General features: G+C 38.6%; 1 protein-coding gene across 1 annotated transcript in view; it reads left to right on the forward strand.

Moving 5' to 3' along the window:
• Positions 1–20,726, forward strand: part of LOC130913810 (protein crumbs homolog 1-like) — a 31,992-nt gene extending 11,266 nt beyond the window's left edge. The window contains exons 4-13 of the mRNA XM_057832684.1: positions 294–433; positions 1,337–1,522; positions 1,607–1,720; positions 6,874–7,827; positions 10,582–11,123; positions 11,392–11,557; positions 11,758–12,619; positions 13,608–13,724; positions 16,205–16,331; positions 16,575–20,726. Of these exons, the coding sequence (XP_057688667.1) occupies positions 294–433; positions 1,337–1,522; positions 1,607–1,720; positions 6,874–7,827; positions 10,582–11,123; positions 11,392–11,557; positions 11,758–12,619; positions 13,608–13,724; positions 16,205–16,331; positions 16,575–16,796 (3,430 nt within the window). The 3' untranslated portion in view covers positions 16,797–20,726. The remainder of the gene's footprint in view (positions 1–293; positions 434–1,336; positions 1,523–1,606; positions 1,721–6,873; positions 7,828–10,581; positions 11,124–11,391; positions 11,558–11,757; positions 12,620–13,607; positions 13,725–16,204; positions 16,332–16,574) is intronic.
• Positions 20,727–21,312: the final 586 nt, after the last annotated feature.

Consider the following 21,312-nt stretch of genomic DNA (forward strand, 5'->3'; position numbering starts at 1 on the left):
ATTTTAAATTGCCTTTCAAGATGATATATCTGTTCTATGTGTTGGATTTTATCAAGTAAATTTCCCCCCAAAACTTATATGACTTATATACGACTTATATGTTTTTTTCCCTCTTCATTGTGCATTTTTGGGCTGATGCGACTTATACTCAGGTGCGACTTATAGTCAGAAAAATACGGTAAAAAAAAACAAAATATCCAAAGTGTTAGAGTACAAAACATCATACATATACAGTTTATAAGTTGTACAAGAGTCCACCTACAATGCCGACATGTGCCTCTTTCTTTCCTTAGATATAAGTGTGACTGTGCGGGGACGGGCTTTGAAGGTGACAACTGTGAGGAGGATATTCCTGAATGTGCTTCTGGTCCATGCCAGCATGGAGGGACTTGCTTGGAAGGGATCAACCAGTACAAATGCCTTTGTTGGCCAGGTACACAATATTCCTTATTATTTACTTAGATCACATTAATCAAGGTAATTCATAGCTGAGTGGTTAGCATATGCGCTTCACAGTTCTGGGATCTATGGTTCAATACCAGGCTCCAGCTTTCCTGTGTGAAGTTTGCATGTTTCCCCAGTACCTGCGTGGGCTAAAACATGTATAGTAGGCTGATTCAAGACTCCAAATTGTCTGTAGGTATGATAGGCTCCAGCATACTTGTGAGGATAAGCAACATGGAAGATGAATGTAAATAAAACAGAAAACACTTTTTTTCTGCAATACATATTTCATTAAAGAGTGATTCATTGGTTCTAAACTCATTAGGTTGTGACTGTGGAAGTCACCATTCATCTACTCCACTAAGGAACAATATGGCATGCGAATTAAAGGATCCTGGCTAATTTGGCTTAATACCTCTGCAGACTAGTTACTATTTCCCACGGACAAATCTAAATCAACAATAGAATTAAATAGTTTTGAGTTAGAAGGGGCCAAAAGAGCAGGACTTTGTAATTGTGTTGAAACAACAACTCAGCACTTCCTTCACCAGATGATGGCTAGTGTTTCTAAAATTCGAAAATACATTTTCATAGTTGGTCCACTTTTTTGTATGATGCGTTTTATTGCACGAGTCTCTTGTTTCGGCATGTTTTGTCTTTACACTGAAATGTGAAATACATTGCGAAGCTAATAATTGTGACTTTCAGCTTTTCAAGGGTTGCTGCAGTGAGTCACTCCTTTGGTTTGTTAATCACATATTACAGCATGCGTCATTTACCTTCTAAAGCACTCAAACAAGTTTATAAAATATTCATTCAAATATTAATTGTTCAGGGCTCGTATTAGACATATTTTATTGTAAACTGTAACACAACATTATTCAATTGTCAGGTTACAATGGAGAGAATTGTCAAGTGGATGAAGACGAGTGTGAGCAGTACCCCTGTGAGAATGGTGGTGAATGTTTCCAGCGTTCAAACATTGAGAACTATGGCGTACTCGCTGAACTCAGCACTGCAAATTTTTCCTATGAAGAAGCAGCTGGATTCATCTGTCACTGTCAACCTGGATTCACAGGTAAGCATTTTTTTTTTTTTTTTTTTTTTTTTTTTACATCTGTTTATCAGCAATGTGATGTGGACACAAATGTTGCCGTTACAGGAGAAAATTGCTCTATCAATGTGGATGAGTGTGAGTCTGCTCCATGCCAGCATGGAGGAAGCTGCCAGGATTCAATCAACTCATATCGATGTTTGTGCTCAGATGGATTTACAGGTAACACACACACCCACCCACCCATGCACCTAGTGTTCTCACAGCAAAATATTTAACCTGCACTGCAGTTACTGCAACATATTGACCAAATATGGGTCTGGTGTTTAAAAGACAGCTAATCAATTGATGAAATGTTGACTGAATTTGCATGACCTTTAAAGTGCAGACGGAGAACAAACAATAGTAGAGCGTTGACAATATAATAGTAAACAGTTTACACAGTTTGTGGTACACTGTACCAGATCACGTCAGAGAAGTACAGCAGAGAGCTTCCATAAAATGTACTTTGATCCTGTAGACCCCAATTACCTTGTTGCTGGAGAGTATAGTCAATCCCATTTGTCACAGAACAATCAAACCTCCATACGAACATAACATCTAGACAAATAGAATGAAATATGCCAATATCTGACAGCAAATATTTTATCTGAATGAGTCATTCTCATGAGCAGGACACGACAGCCACAGCAAACAGAAGGGGATGCATATGGTTTACAGAAGGGTAGCAGAAAACAACAAAGCCAATAAAAGGTCCCATATGTTCATCTTGGGTATTAAACGAGGTCTACAAATTGTTGGAGTGGAGAGGAGATTATGATAAAGCTGCTTAAAAGCCGATTTCAAATCTGACAAAAAACAAAAGGGTAATACCGTGTATGTGTATATGTGCAAATAAAATCTGGCCTGTATACAAGTGTTTGTATATGTACAACTCCCCCTTAAAATAACATTTTTCAAACTATACATTGCTCATACATTCTTTTGTAATTAAAATTTAATGGAACACTCCATATGGAACTATACCTAATCTTATTACATTTGTGTGTGTTTGGTTGACTCTCCGAATGTGAGTGGTTTTCACCGCATTAATTAGGAGCCACCCTTGCCTGGCTGTCCCATAAAAGCCCTCCCACACAGTTGAATTAGGCTGGATAAAGTGTAAGGTGCATTGTTCATCTTCACTATGAAGTCGTCATGTCAGTTTCGAGGCATGTGGTTGTTTGTGAGCAGATGGCCTCTCTAAATTCATCTGAACAGTCTCATTATCAATCAACACTAGGGCGCTTATTCTACTGGTAGATGTGGTATACTTTAGATATTAAACTTTTTTTGTGTGCGTAATTTTCATTAACCATCCATCCATCCATCCATCCATCCATCCATCCATCCATACACTACCGGTACTCTGCAATTCCTTCTACGTGGCGAGCCGTCCAACACATGCGCACATCGGTTAAAAGCGGCGAGTACTTACTATTTGTGTTTTTATTGAGTCGTTTACTACCGTTTCATTGCCTTAAAATACTTTTTGAATGTGTTTCCCTGTAATACTTTTAAGCATTGTGTTTTCTTGTGGTAGCTTTAAAGCATATCGTTGATCTGTTTAGTGCTGCAATGATTAATCGATTAACTCGAGTATTCGATTAGAAAAAAATATTCAAATTTTGCTGCTTCGAATATTCGTTTAATTATAGTGGCGTTGTAATGGTTTATTTTGAAAGTATTTGCATTACGTTTTATTAATTAAGGTGGCTCCACTGCCCTTATTTCACATGGCTGAATCCAACTGCTCCTTGTTAAGACCAACGTAAGCTAAGTTTTTGTTTGAGCTCATATTTTTTAATGCATTCGTAAATTAGTTTATAGATATATTTAGCCATTTTTTGTGAGAATATGTGTCTAAACTATTTGTTAAGAGCATTGTAAAAAAAAAAAACATTAGCATTTTACAGCACTTAAGCTGGCGGACTTTTGCTATGTAAGTTAGCCAATTGTTCTTTTGTTGTACATAGATCCCCATTATTATTATTATTATTGTTATTTTTTTTTAAATACCATTTGAGGCTCAGCTCAATTTTTCATGTTCCTTATCTGATTACTCGATTATTCGAACTAACTAGTTCATCGATTAATTGACTAGTAAAATAATCGATAGCTGCAGCCCTAGAGCTGTTGACCACATTACACACGTAGCGTATTTAAACCAAGTATTACTACGTTTAAGTATTTTCTTAAGGCCTTAATGTTCTGTCTGTATGCATCTAAACAAAACAAGCTGAAAGTGCACGATAGTACTTTGGGTGTCAAATTCGCCTCTTGTAGATGTTTCACCGGTGTAACACATTTTGGCAGAATACCTTTTTTTTTCATACTCTCGTCTCGTCTCATCCCATCTTTCCTGTTCATTTTGCTATTGCTGCTCGTTTTGTGAAATATCGACAGTGCTGTCATGCTCATTAATGTTCTTATCCGGTTCAAATTGAAAGGGTTGAACAGATGACATGTTTATGATGCTAGAAGATGATGAAGCCCGGCAGTGTAACCTAGTGACGTCACCGCCCTGCAACGTCAACAACAATGGCAACCTACTAGTTAAACTTTTTAAAATTTTACAAATTGTATAAAAACAAAAACATCAAGAGAGGTTTTAATATCGAATTATTTTAACTCATAATAATGTTATCTTTTAAGAACTACAAGTCTTTCTATCCATAAATTCCTTTAAGGTGTGCTGGAGGATAATTTTATCTTCAATAACCTAAATGAAGAAAAATCTCCTTCCTTTCATTTTATGCACACTGTTGCAAAGTTAATCTAATTGATTAATATTATAAACGAGCTAAGTTAAACTGACATCTGAAGAGGAAAGCTCATCTGTTCCCATAGTAAGAAAGCCACGCTTTCAGAAATGGTAATAGGTTTCAAAACCCCACCTCGAAACATGCCGATAGTCAATACTAAGCAATATGAAATCTTGGAGACATATTAGAGGAGACATTCTTTTCCAGCACTGTAATATAAGTACCAATGTTCGTTGCATTTCAGAGGCCCTATAAGATAATCCCGGACACGTCCAAAGTCCGGCCCAGGGGCCAAATGCGTCCCGTGGACAAATTTCATCCGGCCCAAAGCCTCTGTCATAAAATGAATAACGTCTGGCCCGCACACAGACTTAATAAATTGGTCAGCAGTACTGCTACTAGCATATGAGGTAACCTACACACTAAATGCTGCTCCTCATTTACCCAGTAAAAGGCAGCAGCACTGTAACATTACCCCGTGTGACCCTTTACTCCCAATTTTCTAAAATGGCGACAATCAACAACAACAACAACAAAAAAGAAAGTTGACTGCAACTGCTGACGCTTCAAGGATTGGTGGAAATTGGACTATTTCTTCACTAAAATACACAACAACTGTGTCGGCCTCATTTGCAAAGAGACAGTCGCCATTTTTAAAGAGTTCAATGTGTAGCAATATTACCAAACGACACGCTGACATGTACGACAAGATTACAGGGAAGATATGTAGTGAGAAATTAAAGCAACTTGAAGGTAGTTTAATTTTACAGCAGCAGCATTTCACAAGAGCCCGGGAGTCGAAAGAGAACGCCACAAAGGCTAGTTGCAAGATTGTTGAAATTATTAATTAAAAAAAAAAATAATAAAGCAAATGTGACACACAGAATGGCTTGCTAAAATTTACTTCAATATATTGTTCTATGTAAAGGACGTCACCCAAGGTCGGCCCCCCACATTTCTACCACACCAAATCTGGCCCCCTGTGCATAAAAGTTTGGACACCCCTGACTGCTAATGGTTACATGAAGCCACAAGCCTATAGTGCCTCCTGCAGGTCGATTGCAGAAACACCTGCCACTACATAGCACCCACGGACTAGCACAGGGATCAGGAATGCATTCCTGTTGTCAAATACTGACAGGAGCCAGCTGGAGGCTTATTACTCTGCTCAGGATGGGCTGTAGCCAGTTAGGAGCACAGGGTGTGAGGGAGGGAGGGAAAGAGAGTTGGAGGAGGGGAAAAAAGAAAAGGTGGGAAGGATTGCTTGATAATCACTCCTGTCTGCTCGCATGGACCATAGTGGAGGAACAGAGACACTGGTACTTTTTTTTTTTTTTTTTTTTTTAAAGTTTAAGGTGTAACAAGAAACAAGAAGACACAGTTGTGCCACTTGTGTCATCCAGCAGTGTAAAAGAGTGTGATTGTGTTGTCTGCTAACTCGTTGGAACATGAGAGGAAGGAGGTTACTGCTATTGCTGCTCTATTACGGCTATGGGCAATGGCGGCTGACAGGTACAGCATGGTACAGTACTTTTAACATACGTATGAAATGTAGAAAGAATCAAATTGGCTTGTAATAGGGGACATACGTTTTAACTGACTTAAAGTATACTACGGTTAGAGTAGCTTAAGGTTTCACTGAATGTTGAATTAAAAATTATGTTTCTTTCTCCTGTTAGCAAAGCTGTGAGTGTTCCACCTTTGTCTGTCATACTATTATGGTACTAGCTAGTCGGATAAAGTAATAAAGTCAATGGTCTTTCCTCTAATTCATGGGTTTAGCGATACTGTAAATTAAATTCACCTGGTTGAATTTTCCTTTCCAAGCTTCCTCATGTAAAAATTATAAAATACGATCAACAGTCAAATCTGTTTAGAGGTCTGCGGCAGGCAAGCTTGTCTGTTCAGCTAATTACGGAAGTTGGATCAACATGTTTCCAATTTGTACAATGAAGTTTGGTTATAATTAAATTAAATCATGATAAATGTGAGTCATTCTTCCCAAAACCAGACACTCTGGTCAAAAATTGAAATAAATAAAAAGTCAAACGAACTTACTGTGCTTATAAAAAACTTTCCCAAACTGCAAAAATATTATAAATCTGATGAAAATTGGAAAAGTTATTTAAAACTTGTCCGTTTCAAATTCAACAAACACGTAATACAGCCAGAGAAACTAGACAAAGAAGCCATGAGATATGTTTTCCATTCTGAAGTCCTTAGCAACCATCACTTAGTCAAATAATAATATTTAAAAAAAAAACAACAGTTTTCTAAATGTCTATGAGTGATCTGCTTGAAGAAGCACACTCAACCACTTTTTTTAGGATGTAAATCTTGGAGTAAAAGTTTCTGATGTGAGAGTTCAGTCATGAATCAATTAGTCAATATCCCTTTTTTGGAGGTTGGGTGTCTCCAAAAGGCAGGATATTTCATTTTGACACCGTGTGACAAGCGTCTTGTTTCAGTGGAATGGCTCACATATGATATTGCCTATGTGATCATTATAAGAGAATGTGATGGTAGATCAGTGATTTATGATGAATGACTTAAGTTTTGGTTTCTTTCCAGGTGTGCATTGTGAAGTGGATATAAATGAGTGTGACAGCAACCCCTGCCAGAATGGTGCCACATGTGAGGATGCTGCCAACTCTTATATATGTCACTGTCCTGCACCGGAACTGGGTAGATTGCCATTGGGTGGGCGCAACTGTGATGTTCTCCTGGTTGGCTGCCAGCAGCACCAATGTCAACATGATGGCATCTGCATTCCTCTGCTGACGGCGTATGGCGAGCACAGCTACACGTGTCAATGTGGGCCAGGCTGGACGGGAGAACTGTGTAACACTTCTACCACTTTTTCCTTCAACTCAGAGGGTTATGTCCACATGCAGTTACCCATTTCGAAAAACAGAGCAAGGCCAAGTACTGGTGACCACATCTATGGACTTCATATGCAGCTAAGATTTAGGAGCACTTTGCCTGACATGTTGTTGTACCATCGTGGTACCATGGAAAACTTCATCTCCCTTGAATTGGTGCGGGGCTCTCTCCAGGCAAGGTTAAAATCTGGGAGATTGATAGAGGTCACATATCCAGGTCAAGTCAACGACGGAGAATGGTACCGAGTTACTGTGACGATGGATGAGAGACTGATTATGATTATAGAGGGACCTGGCTGTAAGGGAGGATGTCGAGTGAAAAATGAAGTGTACAACCATCTGATATTCTTCCGGTCAAATTCCTTTCAGCAGCTGTACGTAGGAGGAGTGCCAAAGGAATATTTGACATTCACATTAAGTGGGAAGGGTTACATTGGCTGCATGGAAGACCTTAGAGTTGACCATAAATTGCTACTGCCTCAGGACCTCATGAGAGAGGAAAACACAGGCTTGGAATTGGGATGTGTCAAGGAGGATTTGTGCCGTGACGACCCTTGCAAACAATTTGGGTTTTGCGTGGACATGTGGGTAGTGGCCAAATGTCAGTGTCACCGACCATACTTTGGAGAAACATGTGACAAAGGTAAGACTTCTTAGAATAGAACTGAGAATGTAACTTTTATTTTTGGAACATTTGACACCTAGAATAAAGATCTTTACATGTCTAAATTCCCATATAACACTGTATCTGTTGGAGTTCTATAGTAGTGGCAACCAGAGGCAGTTGAGTTCCTATAATAGAAAATAATGCAACAGTATATAATACTATATACTAGGCCTGAACGATATTGAAAAAAACTATTGTTGCAATTTTTGGGGGGTTTGCGATATATTGCGATCTTATATTGCGATATTAAAAAAAAAAAAAAAATATATATATATATATATATATATATATACATATATTTTTAAGAAATGTTCACTGGATGACTTGGTGTTTGGAAAGACTTTGGATGATTCATCGTGACCACAGTGTACAGTGATCCCTCGTTTTCGTGGTTAGTAGGGACCAGAACCCGCCGCGATAAGGCATAAACCACAATGTAGCGCCCCCCCCCCCCCAAATTAAAAAAAAAAAATCAATAAAAATATATATATTTTTTTAGGTGTGTGTTCAATGTATTTATTCAGATTAAGCATTGGAAAGAGATACATATAAGACATGTTTTTTCACTTTCCCCCCCCCAAATTATAATTTAAAAAAATGTATATATATTATATATTATTATATTCAAATGTAATAATTATGATCAGTTTTAAATATTACTGTCCCACCGAATCATTTTTAAACAAGAATAAAGTACTGTAGTAGAAAAATGCTTGGCTTTATTGAATGCTTCTGTTTACATACCTTGGCTGTTAGTCCTGGAGTGACATGTAAAAATTACAAACTCCTCAAGATCACTTCTAACGTTTATTGCCACGACGCAACATGTCCGGCTGCCTCGAACGTCTCGACACACACACATTCATTCCAGTGCACGCTTCCTTGCGCAGCAACTACTGAACAAGTTAAACGATGATTGACGAATGAGGCGCATGTAAAGTCTGCTTCTCTAGCAAGATCAAAGAACCATCTGTCAACATCGTTAACTTTAATAAGCGAGTGCCACAGTGACTAAGGAACAAAGAGCTGGAAGAGGGACTGAGGGAGCCTGTGCGAGAGCATGAAGTTTCTGGGATAAAAAAAACAACAAAAACTGTCGCACGTCCTTGTGATGGGACTGTTGCGCATGCGCACATCGCGATGGCGATGTTTAAACGATATATCGTTCAGGCTTACTATATACTGTATATCACTTTGTATTTAATACATAAAGAGTAAAATATACTGTTTTTCCGTAATTTCCCGAATATAAGGCGCACCCGTGTATAATGCGCACCCCAAATTTACTTGTAAAATCTAGGGAAAATTATTGTACCCGTGTGTAACGCGCACCCTAATTTTAGCACCAATAAATAGACGAATACAAGAAAACAGAGCTGGTGTACAGATACAGAAATAACATTTTACTGACTGGTGAAACACAGCACAAGCATAGCACATTGGTAGTTCAAAACATTACCGTAAACTGACAATATGTACGGTAATAATTTGATCTGATAACTTCTTGAACTTACCAGAATCCAGGAGAAAGCAAAACAGATGTCACCTTTCTTTTATAGGCTGCTGTATAACTTGCTCGTTTCATCATGATGAATAAATGTTTCGTCCATGGATTGATACGGTAAAATGAAAGTGAGAACAAAAGTTGGAAACCGAGAGAGCTAATCGCTGTTGACACGACAGTAACAATAGTAACTATTGTCATTTGGGTTTGAGTTTCCCGAGGGACAGATATAGTTGACGGACACAGGAAGTCTGTGTTGTTACGTTTGTTATGGTCCGAGTTGCGGAGCTAAAATAAACGTTGACTCAAATGAGTTCAAGAAACTAAATTCTGTGCATTATGAAGAGTGAAAAAAAGCAAAATTTAACAGACGAAATCATTCGGCCGATCAGAGTGAAGTATTACCGAAACAAAATGGTGACGTCACGTACCGTAATGGTCGGCAATGGATTGCCGCATACGTTTCTTCAACACAACATGGGCGTGTCAATAAAAAAAAATCGGTTTTTATATATTCATATAGATATAATATATACTATATATTCCTGTCTCCATCCATGTACCCGTTTATAATGCGCACCATAATTTTACGAGTTGATTTTGGGGAAAAAAGTTGCGCGTTATATCCGGCAAATTACGGTACTTATATACACAAAAAATATCCTATACTGTATTTGGCACCGTGAACCCTTATTGCACTAAAGAACTGAAAATATATTTGGTCATTACCTAGCTCTGACGACTTTCACTGAATGCACTGAGTTTGCATCCCCTTCACATTTCTGTCACAGCTTTGTCGTAGTAGTTCATGTCATAGCGTTATGAAAAGTTTGAAAGTGCCCCAATATGACTTGTTGTGGAAAAATAGTAATGCAAACAAGGTTGGATGCGCTGCTTGTGTTGTGACTTGTGATCTGATTTTTTTGTCATGCATGTCAATCAAAAGCTATAAATGGTTGTTGATAGGTTAAAGTGGCTGTGACATTGGTTTCTCTGCTGAAACATGACTGATTTACCTGTGTGTCAAAAGATATATCTAATACCAAGGAAGAACAAACTTACAACCGGCCTTCTTCTTCCCAATCTAAGAAGGGCTCGATCGACTGATACTGTCTTTAAATTTTATTAGTTGCTCACGATCAGTGTACTGGGAACCTCTGATCTACAGTAGGTCCAGTCAGTCAGACACTTTATGCACCTTATATTATGTATCACTGTCTTTGCAGAATACCCATCCTGGACCTTTGGTCATGAGAACACTACAAGCTATGCTGCCTTTGACATCACCGAAACCCATGGAGAAAATTTCACCATCTCCTTCATTATGCGTTCTCTTAAAAAAAGTGGACTTCTTCTCCAGTTTCGCCGAGAGGAAAAGTCCTACCTGACAATCTACCTGAAGGAAGCTACAGTTGCCATCTACAGCCCTTACACAACGCTCTTGTCAGAGGCTAAGTTTGTCTCCGATGGAAAAAGTAATTTGGTGACAATCAAAGTAAGATACGGCCATGTGTTCTTCCCAATCGCTGGAAACCATCGGGCCTTAGGGAATGTGAGCATAGAGGCAGGGGATGTTGTGTATGTTGGAGGACTCCCTGAAAGTGACAATGAGAATGACTGGGGTGGAAAATTCAAGGGCTGTCTGCAAGACATTCGACTAGATGACAAGCATTTGTCTTTTGTGGACTACAAAGAAGAGGTGGACATTTATCAGGCAACTGCAGAGAAGAACATTCTGCCAGGATGTCAAAGTGACAATACATGCAAGGTAGGCCTGCTGTTACTACACCACGATCCCTATAAAATTGTTTTAATGGAAAGCACCAAATTCTACTCGTGCCTCGACTTCCAATCTGGGAAAAGTGTGTTGCAGTGTTTTCATGCACGCCAGCAGTTGGTCTTCAACCTAACTGGCATTGATCTGTTTGTTACCTCCTAATCTTCTCTGCAGCTTTTTCTTAACCTCAAGAGTCATCTTGTGTTAGAGATTCACAAGTGAGCATCTAATCCACACACTTGTGTTTGTCTGTGCACAGAATGAACCTTGTGTCAACGGTGGCAAGTGTCAGATCACCTGGAATGATTTCAAGTGTGACTGCTCCATTAATTTCTCTGGGAGACTATGTGAGAAACGTTTGTGGTGTGTCGAAAACCCTTGCTTTGAAGGAGGGAAATGCGTCGACCTTTGGGATGGTTATGAGTGTGAGTAATCCTTTGTCTCTCGCTTTAATAAGATGAAAGTAACCTGTGGACAATGTTAGAGAAAAGTGGTTTAGCATTCAAAGGTTCAGATATCTACCAAACATACACCAATTACATCCAGAAAAGAAACTGAATTGTCTCACTCATAGAAAATAATTTGTTTCAAGGCATCTAAAACTCATTATTTTTGTCTCCAACAGGCTTGACTGAAGCCATTTTCCAGGACAATGCTCTCGAGTATTTTGCCAACAGCTCCCTTTTGAGCCCAGTAACAAACATTACAATGGACATTAGAACACGGGACGAAAATGGTATCTTGCTGAGGGCTGAGAACCGACCAGAGGTATTCTGTTTGGGCCTCCTTAACTCCACACTTCTGGTCAAAATGGACACCGGAACAAGTGCAGAGCTGCTAGCTTTTACCAGTGACAGGATCATCGCAGACGGGGCCTGGCATCGAATTCATTTGACAATGATTGACCCTGCACAATCGGTGTCCCGATGGCGTCTCACTGTAGATGGTCAGACAGCGGGTTGTAGCCTTGGGGTTGGTGGTAACCTTAACTTCCTTAATGATTCAAAAATTTGGCTGGCGGAGAAATTTGCTGGATGTTTGGGGGAAGTTCGAATCGGCGGAATCTACCTACCAATTTTCAGTGTGCCAGATGCTCCTCAGACAAGTCATTTCTCCAGACTGAGTGGACATGAGCCTCACTTAGGATGCCAGGGTGCTCCAGTTTGTGACTCTCAGCCATGTCTTAATCAGGGTGTGTGCCATGACCATTTTAATGAGTTTAACTGCAGCTGCAACCCAGGGTGGGAAGGAGAACTATGTGAGGCCGAAATAAATGAGTGCTCTTCTGGACCCTGTGTCTACGGGACATGTACAGACCTTCTGGCAGATTACCAGTGTGACTGCGAGCCTGGATATATAGGGAGAAATTGTCAGGAAGAAGTGGACAACTGTTTGGAATTTGGTTGCTTGAACGAGGGGATCTGTGTAGAAACAGGGGCAACTCCTACCTGTGTGTGTCCTCCTGGATACGTGGGAAAACGCTGCCAGTAAGTTATTGTCTTTTTTAGTTTGTTAAAAAAAAAAAAAAACTTAAAGAGCATGTTAGACTTTGATAAGATATAACACATTTTAGCTATTTCAATTGTGATATGTCTGTAACTAGTGGATAATAAGTAAGCATAAAAGTAATTATGGACCTAATTTACTAATTTCCCATATTTGGATTTTTTTGCTTCGTATTGGCAAAATATCAGCCATTCTTTCATAACTTTCTCTCATGTGTTCAAACGAACGTGTTGAAACCAATGGAAGGTCAAATACAATCTTGTGATTTACCTCATTTTAATAAATTATGCAAAAATGAGGGGATGGAAATTCAATCGATCTTACACAATAACGCAAAAGTGGCATCTTGCTGTTATTTTTATTCCGCATTTACATGACTAATCTGTGTAGGAAAAACTGTGCACACGGAAGTGCAAAAGTGCATGAAACCGCCAATTTGCCGATGTAATTTGCATTCCCAATGTGTAGGTGGCGGCAACACCAAAATTTAATTCCTATGTGTAAACCTTCATAATTAAAGTACTGAATAATTGACTAGATTCATGAATAATGTTGAACACAGTTAGGTTGTGTACGAGGCTGCAATTTGAAAACATGTTTTCATACACTGTCGGAATATCCCTGTGATCTGACGTCAACAGTATCTTCACCGCCTTCACTGACAATTATACAATTATATTGGAACATTATCGCTACTTACTGTTCCGGAGTACGGAAGTCAGTTTTCACCCAAAACTCACTTTTGCGTTGTCAACTGTTTAGACAGCGACGACTGGATGGGCATTTTTAAGATTTCCACTCTGGATGTTGTTTTCAAATTTTTGCATTTTCAGGACCCCAAAACGCTGTCGCTGTGTAAACGATAGGGCATGCTTTAAAAGTTTTTGCGTTGTCACTTCCATTGTCATTGTCGAGTAAAAGGCCCCTAAAATTCAATGCACATTTGCATTTAATTTTTGTTGCCAATAGGCGGCGATTCCCTCCTGTGGCATGTGATGCCAAAACAGAGTGCCTTAACGGAGGAGTTTGCATTGGAGGCGATACTGGTGGGAACTGCACCTGCAAGCCTGGGTACACTGGTGGCAGGTGAGAGTCTCATCCACACCACACCGTGCTACACCACACCACACCACACCACACCACACCACACCACACTACACTAATCTGTTTAGTTGACCTATGACCTGTAAATGTGTATCCTGGTAGAATTTCACTTGTGTTCTGATGCACTACTTTAAATTTAAACATTATTGGATAATCACATTCATACTATTTTCATATCTCAAGTAAAAGTCACATTTTTTTCACTACTAAAATCACCTTGCCAAACATACCGTGGAGAAAGGCTTAGACCAGGTTTGTCCAAACCTGTCCTCAAGGGCCGCTGTGGGTCTTGGTATTTGGTCCTACCAATCGAACACAGACAGTTTAACCAAGTTTCTGCTAAAACAAGCTGCATCTGACTGCAATCAACTGATTAGACTTGTAAGACACCAGATTGGTGAAAAGGTGTCATCTTGTTTCATTGGAATGAAATCCAGCACCCACTGCGGCCCTTTGTGGAATAGTTTGGAATAGAGATGTCCCGATCCGATATTTGGATCGGATCGGACGCCGATATGAGCAAAAAAATGCGCATTGGTATCGGATCGGAACACGGAAAAATTCCGATCCAGACTTCCGATCCATTTTTTTTTTTTTTTTTTTTTTAAAGTCCGGTCCGGGTTTTCCAGCGCACCGATTTACATAATCCATTCCAGTTTTTGCTTCGGTTTCCCTAAAACCCGGTCCGCATTTTACGGCACACCTTCAAGACACTACATTTACATTACCGTCTCCCAATTTACCGAGATAATTTATCGGTAAAAATGTCAGCTGTGTGGGATCATTTCACCTTAAAGGACGAAAAAGACGAAGAGGCAGAATGCAACATATGCCACAATAAAGTCAAGCGTAGTGGTAAAGCTGTAAGAAGTTTTAATACAACCAACCTAATCAAGCATTTAGCGAAATACCACCACAAACAATATGAGGGGTATGTTAAGAAAACCGAAGACAAAAAGAAAGGTCCTACGCAACTAACACTGACAGAAAGATTTGCTATGCGTGACAAACTGGCACTCGACAGTCCCAAAGCCCAGAGAATAACAAGAGTCATTGCCGAAGAATTCATTCTGGATGACGAGCTATTATCTCACGTGAGTAAGGACGCACCATCCAACACTTAGAACCACGGTACAACATGCCCAGCCGTCATGATATCCTTGAGCGATTCGGCCGTGGAAGATTCGAGAACGATTCACAAACATCCAAATTCCGATTATTGAAATCTGTCAAGTAAAGCGGAACTAATACACAGCGCGGTCTTCGTGACGCAATGAGAAACTGACCGCATTGCGTCCCGTAAGTAAACATAATGCTTGTTTAGACCCGGGTAATGCCAATGCTCAACTCACGGCTTTAGCTCAACTCATGCCGCTGGATGAAAAACACAAGATTACCTGACTGCTGCTGACAGCCGCTACAAACTATGTCAACGTCATTTTACTGGAGATAATAGATATATGTATATAGAAATGGATGCTCCACGACAGACTCAACTGCGTTAGCAACATTGAAGTATTGAAAACCAGATGCATTAGTAAACACCCGCCATCTTAAAGCAGAAGACTTCCCTAGTAGGCTGTTGTGAACCTTCCAAGCGAACCTCATTAACTTTTTATGTAAAATACTCCTAAATCGTCAAAATCTTGACTTGAATCTATCTTCAAAACAGTTTTAAAACTTTCACATGTCGAAAGTAGACAGAAGGGAAATTATGGAATAACGGGAGCAATTTTAACAACTTTAACAGTTGATTCGCAAAATTAAATGAATTGAATGTAGTTTAAAGCTGCTGATACAGAATGGGGACTTGAGTATTTTATTTACTGTTTTAAAATGTTAACTTGATACTGAAATAGTCGTTTATTTAAACCTGAGAGGCTTTTTATACAATTTTTGTAACTAATGCACGAAACATTAAAAGCATCTAATAGCTTGGGGGATTTGGGGGATTTTCCACTGAGGTTGTTGGTGTGTTTTGCTTTTTTAAGACAGTTTACAATATTATTTGCACGTTTTACTGACTGACTATGCCATTTCTGTTTGTTATTTATAATATTTTGTGTTTGTCACTGAATAAACAGGTCATTTTCTTGTTAAAAACCGTTGTGTGTTATTCAAACTCACCTAATTCAGCTGGCTAGTTGTTATCAAGAGTACTAAAACCTTTTTCAACATAAGTCTGACAACTAAGTAAGGAGGCTAAATAACTTTAAACTTTTAACACATGCTCAGATAGGTCGGTATCGGTATCGGCCAGTATCGGTATCGGGTCGGAAGTCCAAAACAATATCGGTATCGAATCGGAAGTGCAAAAACCTGGATCGGGACATCCCTAGTTTGGACACCCTTGGCTGAGACGGTCTCTTCATGTCAGAGCATGAGAGTGTTTGTTTGTGAGAACTGATTGTGAAGGTGTGTGTCACTTCATGTTCTATTAAAGCCCTGCTGATGTCTTTCAGGTGTGAGACAGAAATAGACGAATGCAGCTCTAGCCCTTGTCTTAATGGTGCCACCTGTCTAGACAGACTCAACCACTTTCAGTGTGTATGTGTGCCAGGCTACAGTGGCACATTGTGTGAGAGCAATGTAAGTGATATTAAAATCATTTGCACCAACACCTCAACTTGATAAACCATGGAATATTTCCTGCTATACATACAGTATCTATGTACAGTATTTAAATTGACACGTGATGTATAGTGATTAGTAGGTGTTACAATTCAGGTTAAAGTACTTAAAGTGTGAATGATTTGAAGTAACACCATTGTAATGTGTTCCTATAAAATGTCACAGGTTTGTAATAATAGTTGTTCCCCAATCCCCTTGCAGAAAAAGGAGCAAAAGGAGCGGATCCCTTGGCTGGTGGTGACCATTCCCCTCATCACTTTATGCGTATTAATAGCTATTCTAGTTGTCTTTTTCCTCATCATGACGGCCCGGAAGAAACGTCAGTCAGAGGGCACCTACAGCCCGAGCTCACAGGAGGTGGCTGGAGCCAGGCTGGAAATGGGCAGTGTACTCAAAGTGCCCCCCGAGGAGAGGCTAATCTGAGACCTACAGCCTCACATTAGATGAAGGTGTGTGGAACAAGTTGAGAGCAAAACAACGAAAGAGCTGTGCCCCACTTGCCCCCAACTCCCAAAACAGTGGAGAGAAAAATGAATCTATAAATGACTGATGCTCCAACTTGGGAAAGCTACTGACGTTGAAGCTTCAAAGATGGATCAGCTCAAATACGATCAGAAGAGAAGACATGACAAAGATTCGTTTGGTAAAATGGGAACAAGTCGCAGAGACAATCTCAGTGTTTGAAAGAATTTGACTCAAATTTGGAACAATGTCCTGTTGTCAGAGAGAGTTAATGAATTGCTTCCAGATATTGCTGTACGTTTACATCTGGTTCAAAAATTGTGTCCTGACCTATCCGATCACAAGTGGACAGAGCTATCTTTATTTATTAAACAATTTTGGCAATGTTGATGTTAGAATGTTTTCAGGATAATTTTTTAATTGCATTACACAGACTATGTTATAGTTCACATTTTATATCATATCGCTTTTAAAAACTAATAGATTTTAAATGGGTTTCTAGACAATTTGTCATAATAAGATCTTAGATTATAATAATGCTCAAATCTATTGCTTTTTTAATTCTTGGGACCAAAAGACCATATCGTGATTATTTGCATATTAATCATATAACATTTTCTTTTTTTAAATTCTAATAGTAATTTTAGGATAGATTTAACCACAAAGTATTAAAGTGTAAATGATTTATCTCAAGCACCTTAAAAATCATTTTATTGCTACACAATTGATGTTACATCATAATCGCTAATTTATTGGTATACAACCTACAATATGTTTGGTGAAATGACAACCACAATTTTCGAACTATAAGCCGCTACTTTTTCCCCTCATTTTGAATCCTGCGGCTTATAGTACAGTGCGGCGTATTTGTTGATTTATTTGGGTTAGTAGGTAACACTTTATTTGACAGCGGTATCATAAGACTGTCATAAGACCGTCATAACTATGACATGACACTATCATGGGCATTACGGAATGCTTTTGAAAGATGTAATTAAGTGGCATCTGGCAAATTATGCCACTAACTCCATTTATGTCCAGTTCCGATAATTTACATCCATACAAAGTGACATAATTTGCCGGATAACACTAAATGACATCTGTAATAAGCATGCATTAATGCTTATGACAGTGTCATATCATAATTATGATTTTGTAATGACAGTCCTATGGCGCCACTGTCAAATGAAGTGTTACCAAATACAATAACTAGCAATTAATGAACAAATACTAGAACAGTAACGGAAGATATAATTTGCAGAGAACATGAATTTTGATGCATGCTAGGAGGCAAGTTGAACAAGTGTTGACAGCAGGTGGCAGCAGAGGTTGAATGCCTCCCCCAAGGGAGCAGCGATGGCCAAATGAAGCTTCTTGAAGCAAGGAAGCTTGAAGCATAGTGGCTCATTTGGTCTTATGAGATTCGTATGATGCCGCTGTCAAATAAAGCTTTACCAGTTAATATCTTTTGGTGTAAATATTCCATAATACAGTGGGGACAGCTGCGGCTTATAGTCCAGTGTGGCTTATCAATGAACAAATATTGTTTTTGAGTCAAAGTTGGTAGGTGGCGACTTATAGTCAGGTACGCCTTATAGTCCGAAAATGACGGTAAATGTAGCAATATATGAAAGTAAAAACATGGAAGTCACAGGTAAAAGGTCAGTATTATATATGTTTTAAAAAGCTAATGTCGTGAGTAAGACTTTAACAATTTTCTTTCTCTAGTAAGCACTGAAATGACACATTATTGCTTCTATGAGGCACAGATGAGCTACTCTGTATATATGCATTATCTATGAGAAATATATTATCACATGATTTAGTGTTTTCAATTTATACCATTAGTATGTGACATTACAAAGAACATAACAAACAACAACTAGCAATGTAATTTTTTTTGTTTTTTGTTGTTGTTTTTTTGTTTTAGGCGTTCACAAGTTAATACGAAAATTCCATTTGAGATCGGATGAGTCAGGACGCATAATTATCCCAGGTCTAAACAGGGCCTTCGTTTAAATTACAAAAAAATAAAGTGACACTCACGTTTTGTTTTGTTTGTCAACATTACATTGGATTTTTGTATTTTTATGACCACTAAGCAACATAGCCATATGCATGAAAATCAAGGATATGTAGTTTTAGCAGTCATCACAGCCAAGAAAGCATTTCCTTCTAACCTGTTGTTTGTTATTTTCTTGACTTGGAGATTACAGGTTTCCTTTCCACTCAGTTATTTTCCATGTTCTGAAATGCCATGTCCAACAGAAAAGCTGTTTGACTTGTTAAAAATACTGATAACGGGTTTGAACATATCCTCCAAATGACAAAGACAGTTGCTTGCTGTCTGAAAAAAATCACTTGTGCTTGATTTAAACCTCTAACTGATCCTCAGAACAGAATTAGTTTATTTTCATCTTCTAACATGTCTTAAAACTTAAGTTTGTGAAATTCATGAAGGAACATTGTAAATACACAAAATGACTCAACATATTGATAATGAATTATTGTATGTACATATGATGATGCGTTTTTTTTTTTTGTGTGTGTGTGTGTGTGAAAAGAGTTTTGTAACATTCAAAGTTGAAGGTATTTAATTGAGAGACTGAAGACTGTGCTTCCCTGTAGTGACATCTCCCCTTCTTGAATTTGAGATTTGACTTTCCTTCTTCAGTACCACAGGATGGGCCTTACAGGGGAGGCTGATGTTTGTGGTCCCTCTGTAGCTGGAACATACACTCCTGTCCTGCTTTTTTAAATGGAAAAATATCACATATTCCTAGAGCTTGCTTCTATAGCTAGGAATCAGTCCTCAGCTTTAGCTGTGACCTAGCTCATGCTGCACTCGACTCCCTCGGCCCCTACCACGGGTGATGAGCGGACCCATGTTTGTAGGGGCACAATTTAATTAGCTTTAATAAGTTTATAAAGTTGTGTTTAGTGAGACCAGGCTCAAAGCATTTTCATTAACTCATCATTGGGCCATTAAGAAGACCCTTATAATCCTGTTTCATACACATTTTTTTTTTTTTTTTTTTTTTAAATTTTGGAATATCTTATTCTTCAAGCGGTGTGTATTGGGTTTTCTCCTTATAGCCTTGCTTTTTCCACCCCCTTTTCCCTTTCTGCAAATCCATTATACCGGTGCTTCTCCTACAACTCATGTTTAATCCTATTGATTTTATGAAGGTATGTAAATGAAGGTATTGGGATTGCTTAGTTCCCTTGTAAAATGCCTATGGGACTGCACAGGCCTTTCTTGTGTATGAGGAGATGCAAGATGTGCCTTCATGTTTTGAAACATCCTGTGATCGTGATTTTTTTTTTTGGAGGGGGGGGGGGGTATTTATTCCTCTAGAACAAATACAGCTGACTCATCCAATATGCGCAACAATTTTAAATGTTTACTTTTTTTTCAAACAGTCAAACACTGTTCTACAGTATACGAGAAAATCTAATTACCCTATGTCTTATATGCACAATATGGTAGTGATGTCCCACTGGAGTTGTCTTGTCACTGTTGCACCAAATGGCAGTACCGGTTAAAATTGGAAGTGTTAATCCAAAGTACCATGGGTTTATGTTGTATGTTGTAAATTTGTACTGCAGATTACCAGATCCACATTAATTTAATGTAAAAAACTAGTCCATTTCTACTTATGCTTTCATTTAGAATTAACAGTTCAAAAAGTGGAAATGTCAATGTGTAAGAAAGCTTTGAGAATTTACAAAATTTGATTACTGTCCATCGGAAATGGTGAAAATGGATAGTTACACATCATTTGTATATTTGGAATTATTGCTCTTTGTGAACAAGATGAAATGTATTTTTATAATACAGTGTTGAAAAACAAATAAATTGTGATTGTCAGAGATTTTTTTTTTTGGTGTGTGTGATGTTGGAGACTAAACACAGTCGGCATATTCTCCGCACGTATAAATACAGGGTGTTTGTAAAGTTTTTAATTTTTGAAAAATTGCTTGCTAATTATGGGGCATTCATTTTGAATCACTCAGTACTGTATTCATTTTCCCAAACAAAAAGGTAAACAAGGGCCATAATCCAAATATCAGAATCAGAATAAAAAATAACTCACAAAACATGACAAAGCTATTAATATATGACTTGCAAAAACAATAATAAACAAATCAGAAACAGGTGGAGATGAAAACCGAAGGAATAGAAATCACATGTAAAGGGGACACATAGAAATCACATGAAAACAAAACAAAAACTAATTTAAAAAAAGCCACTTTCTCGCACGCACTCACTCACTCACTCACTCACTCACTCACTCACTCACTCACTCACTCACTCACTCACTCACTCACTCACTCACTCACTCACTCACTCACTCACTCACTCACTCACTCACTAAAACATTGTTTTGGGAGCACATATCGGTATTTGTTACCCTATTATAATGTTGAAATGTGTGCCAAACCTAATACTACTTTGTGAGGGCAGAGGCAATGG

This window comes from Corythoichthys intestinalis, chromosome 3 (genome assembly GCF_030265065.1).
Source record: "Corythoichthys intestinalis isolate RoL2023-P3 chromosome 3, ASM3026506v1, whole genome shotgun sequence".
Taxonomy (NCBI): Eukaryota; Metazoa; Chordata; class Actinopteri; order Syngnathiformes; family Syngnathidae; genus Corythoichthys; species Corythoichthys intestinalis.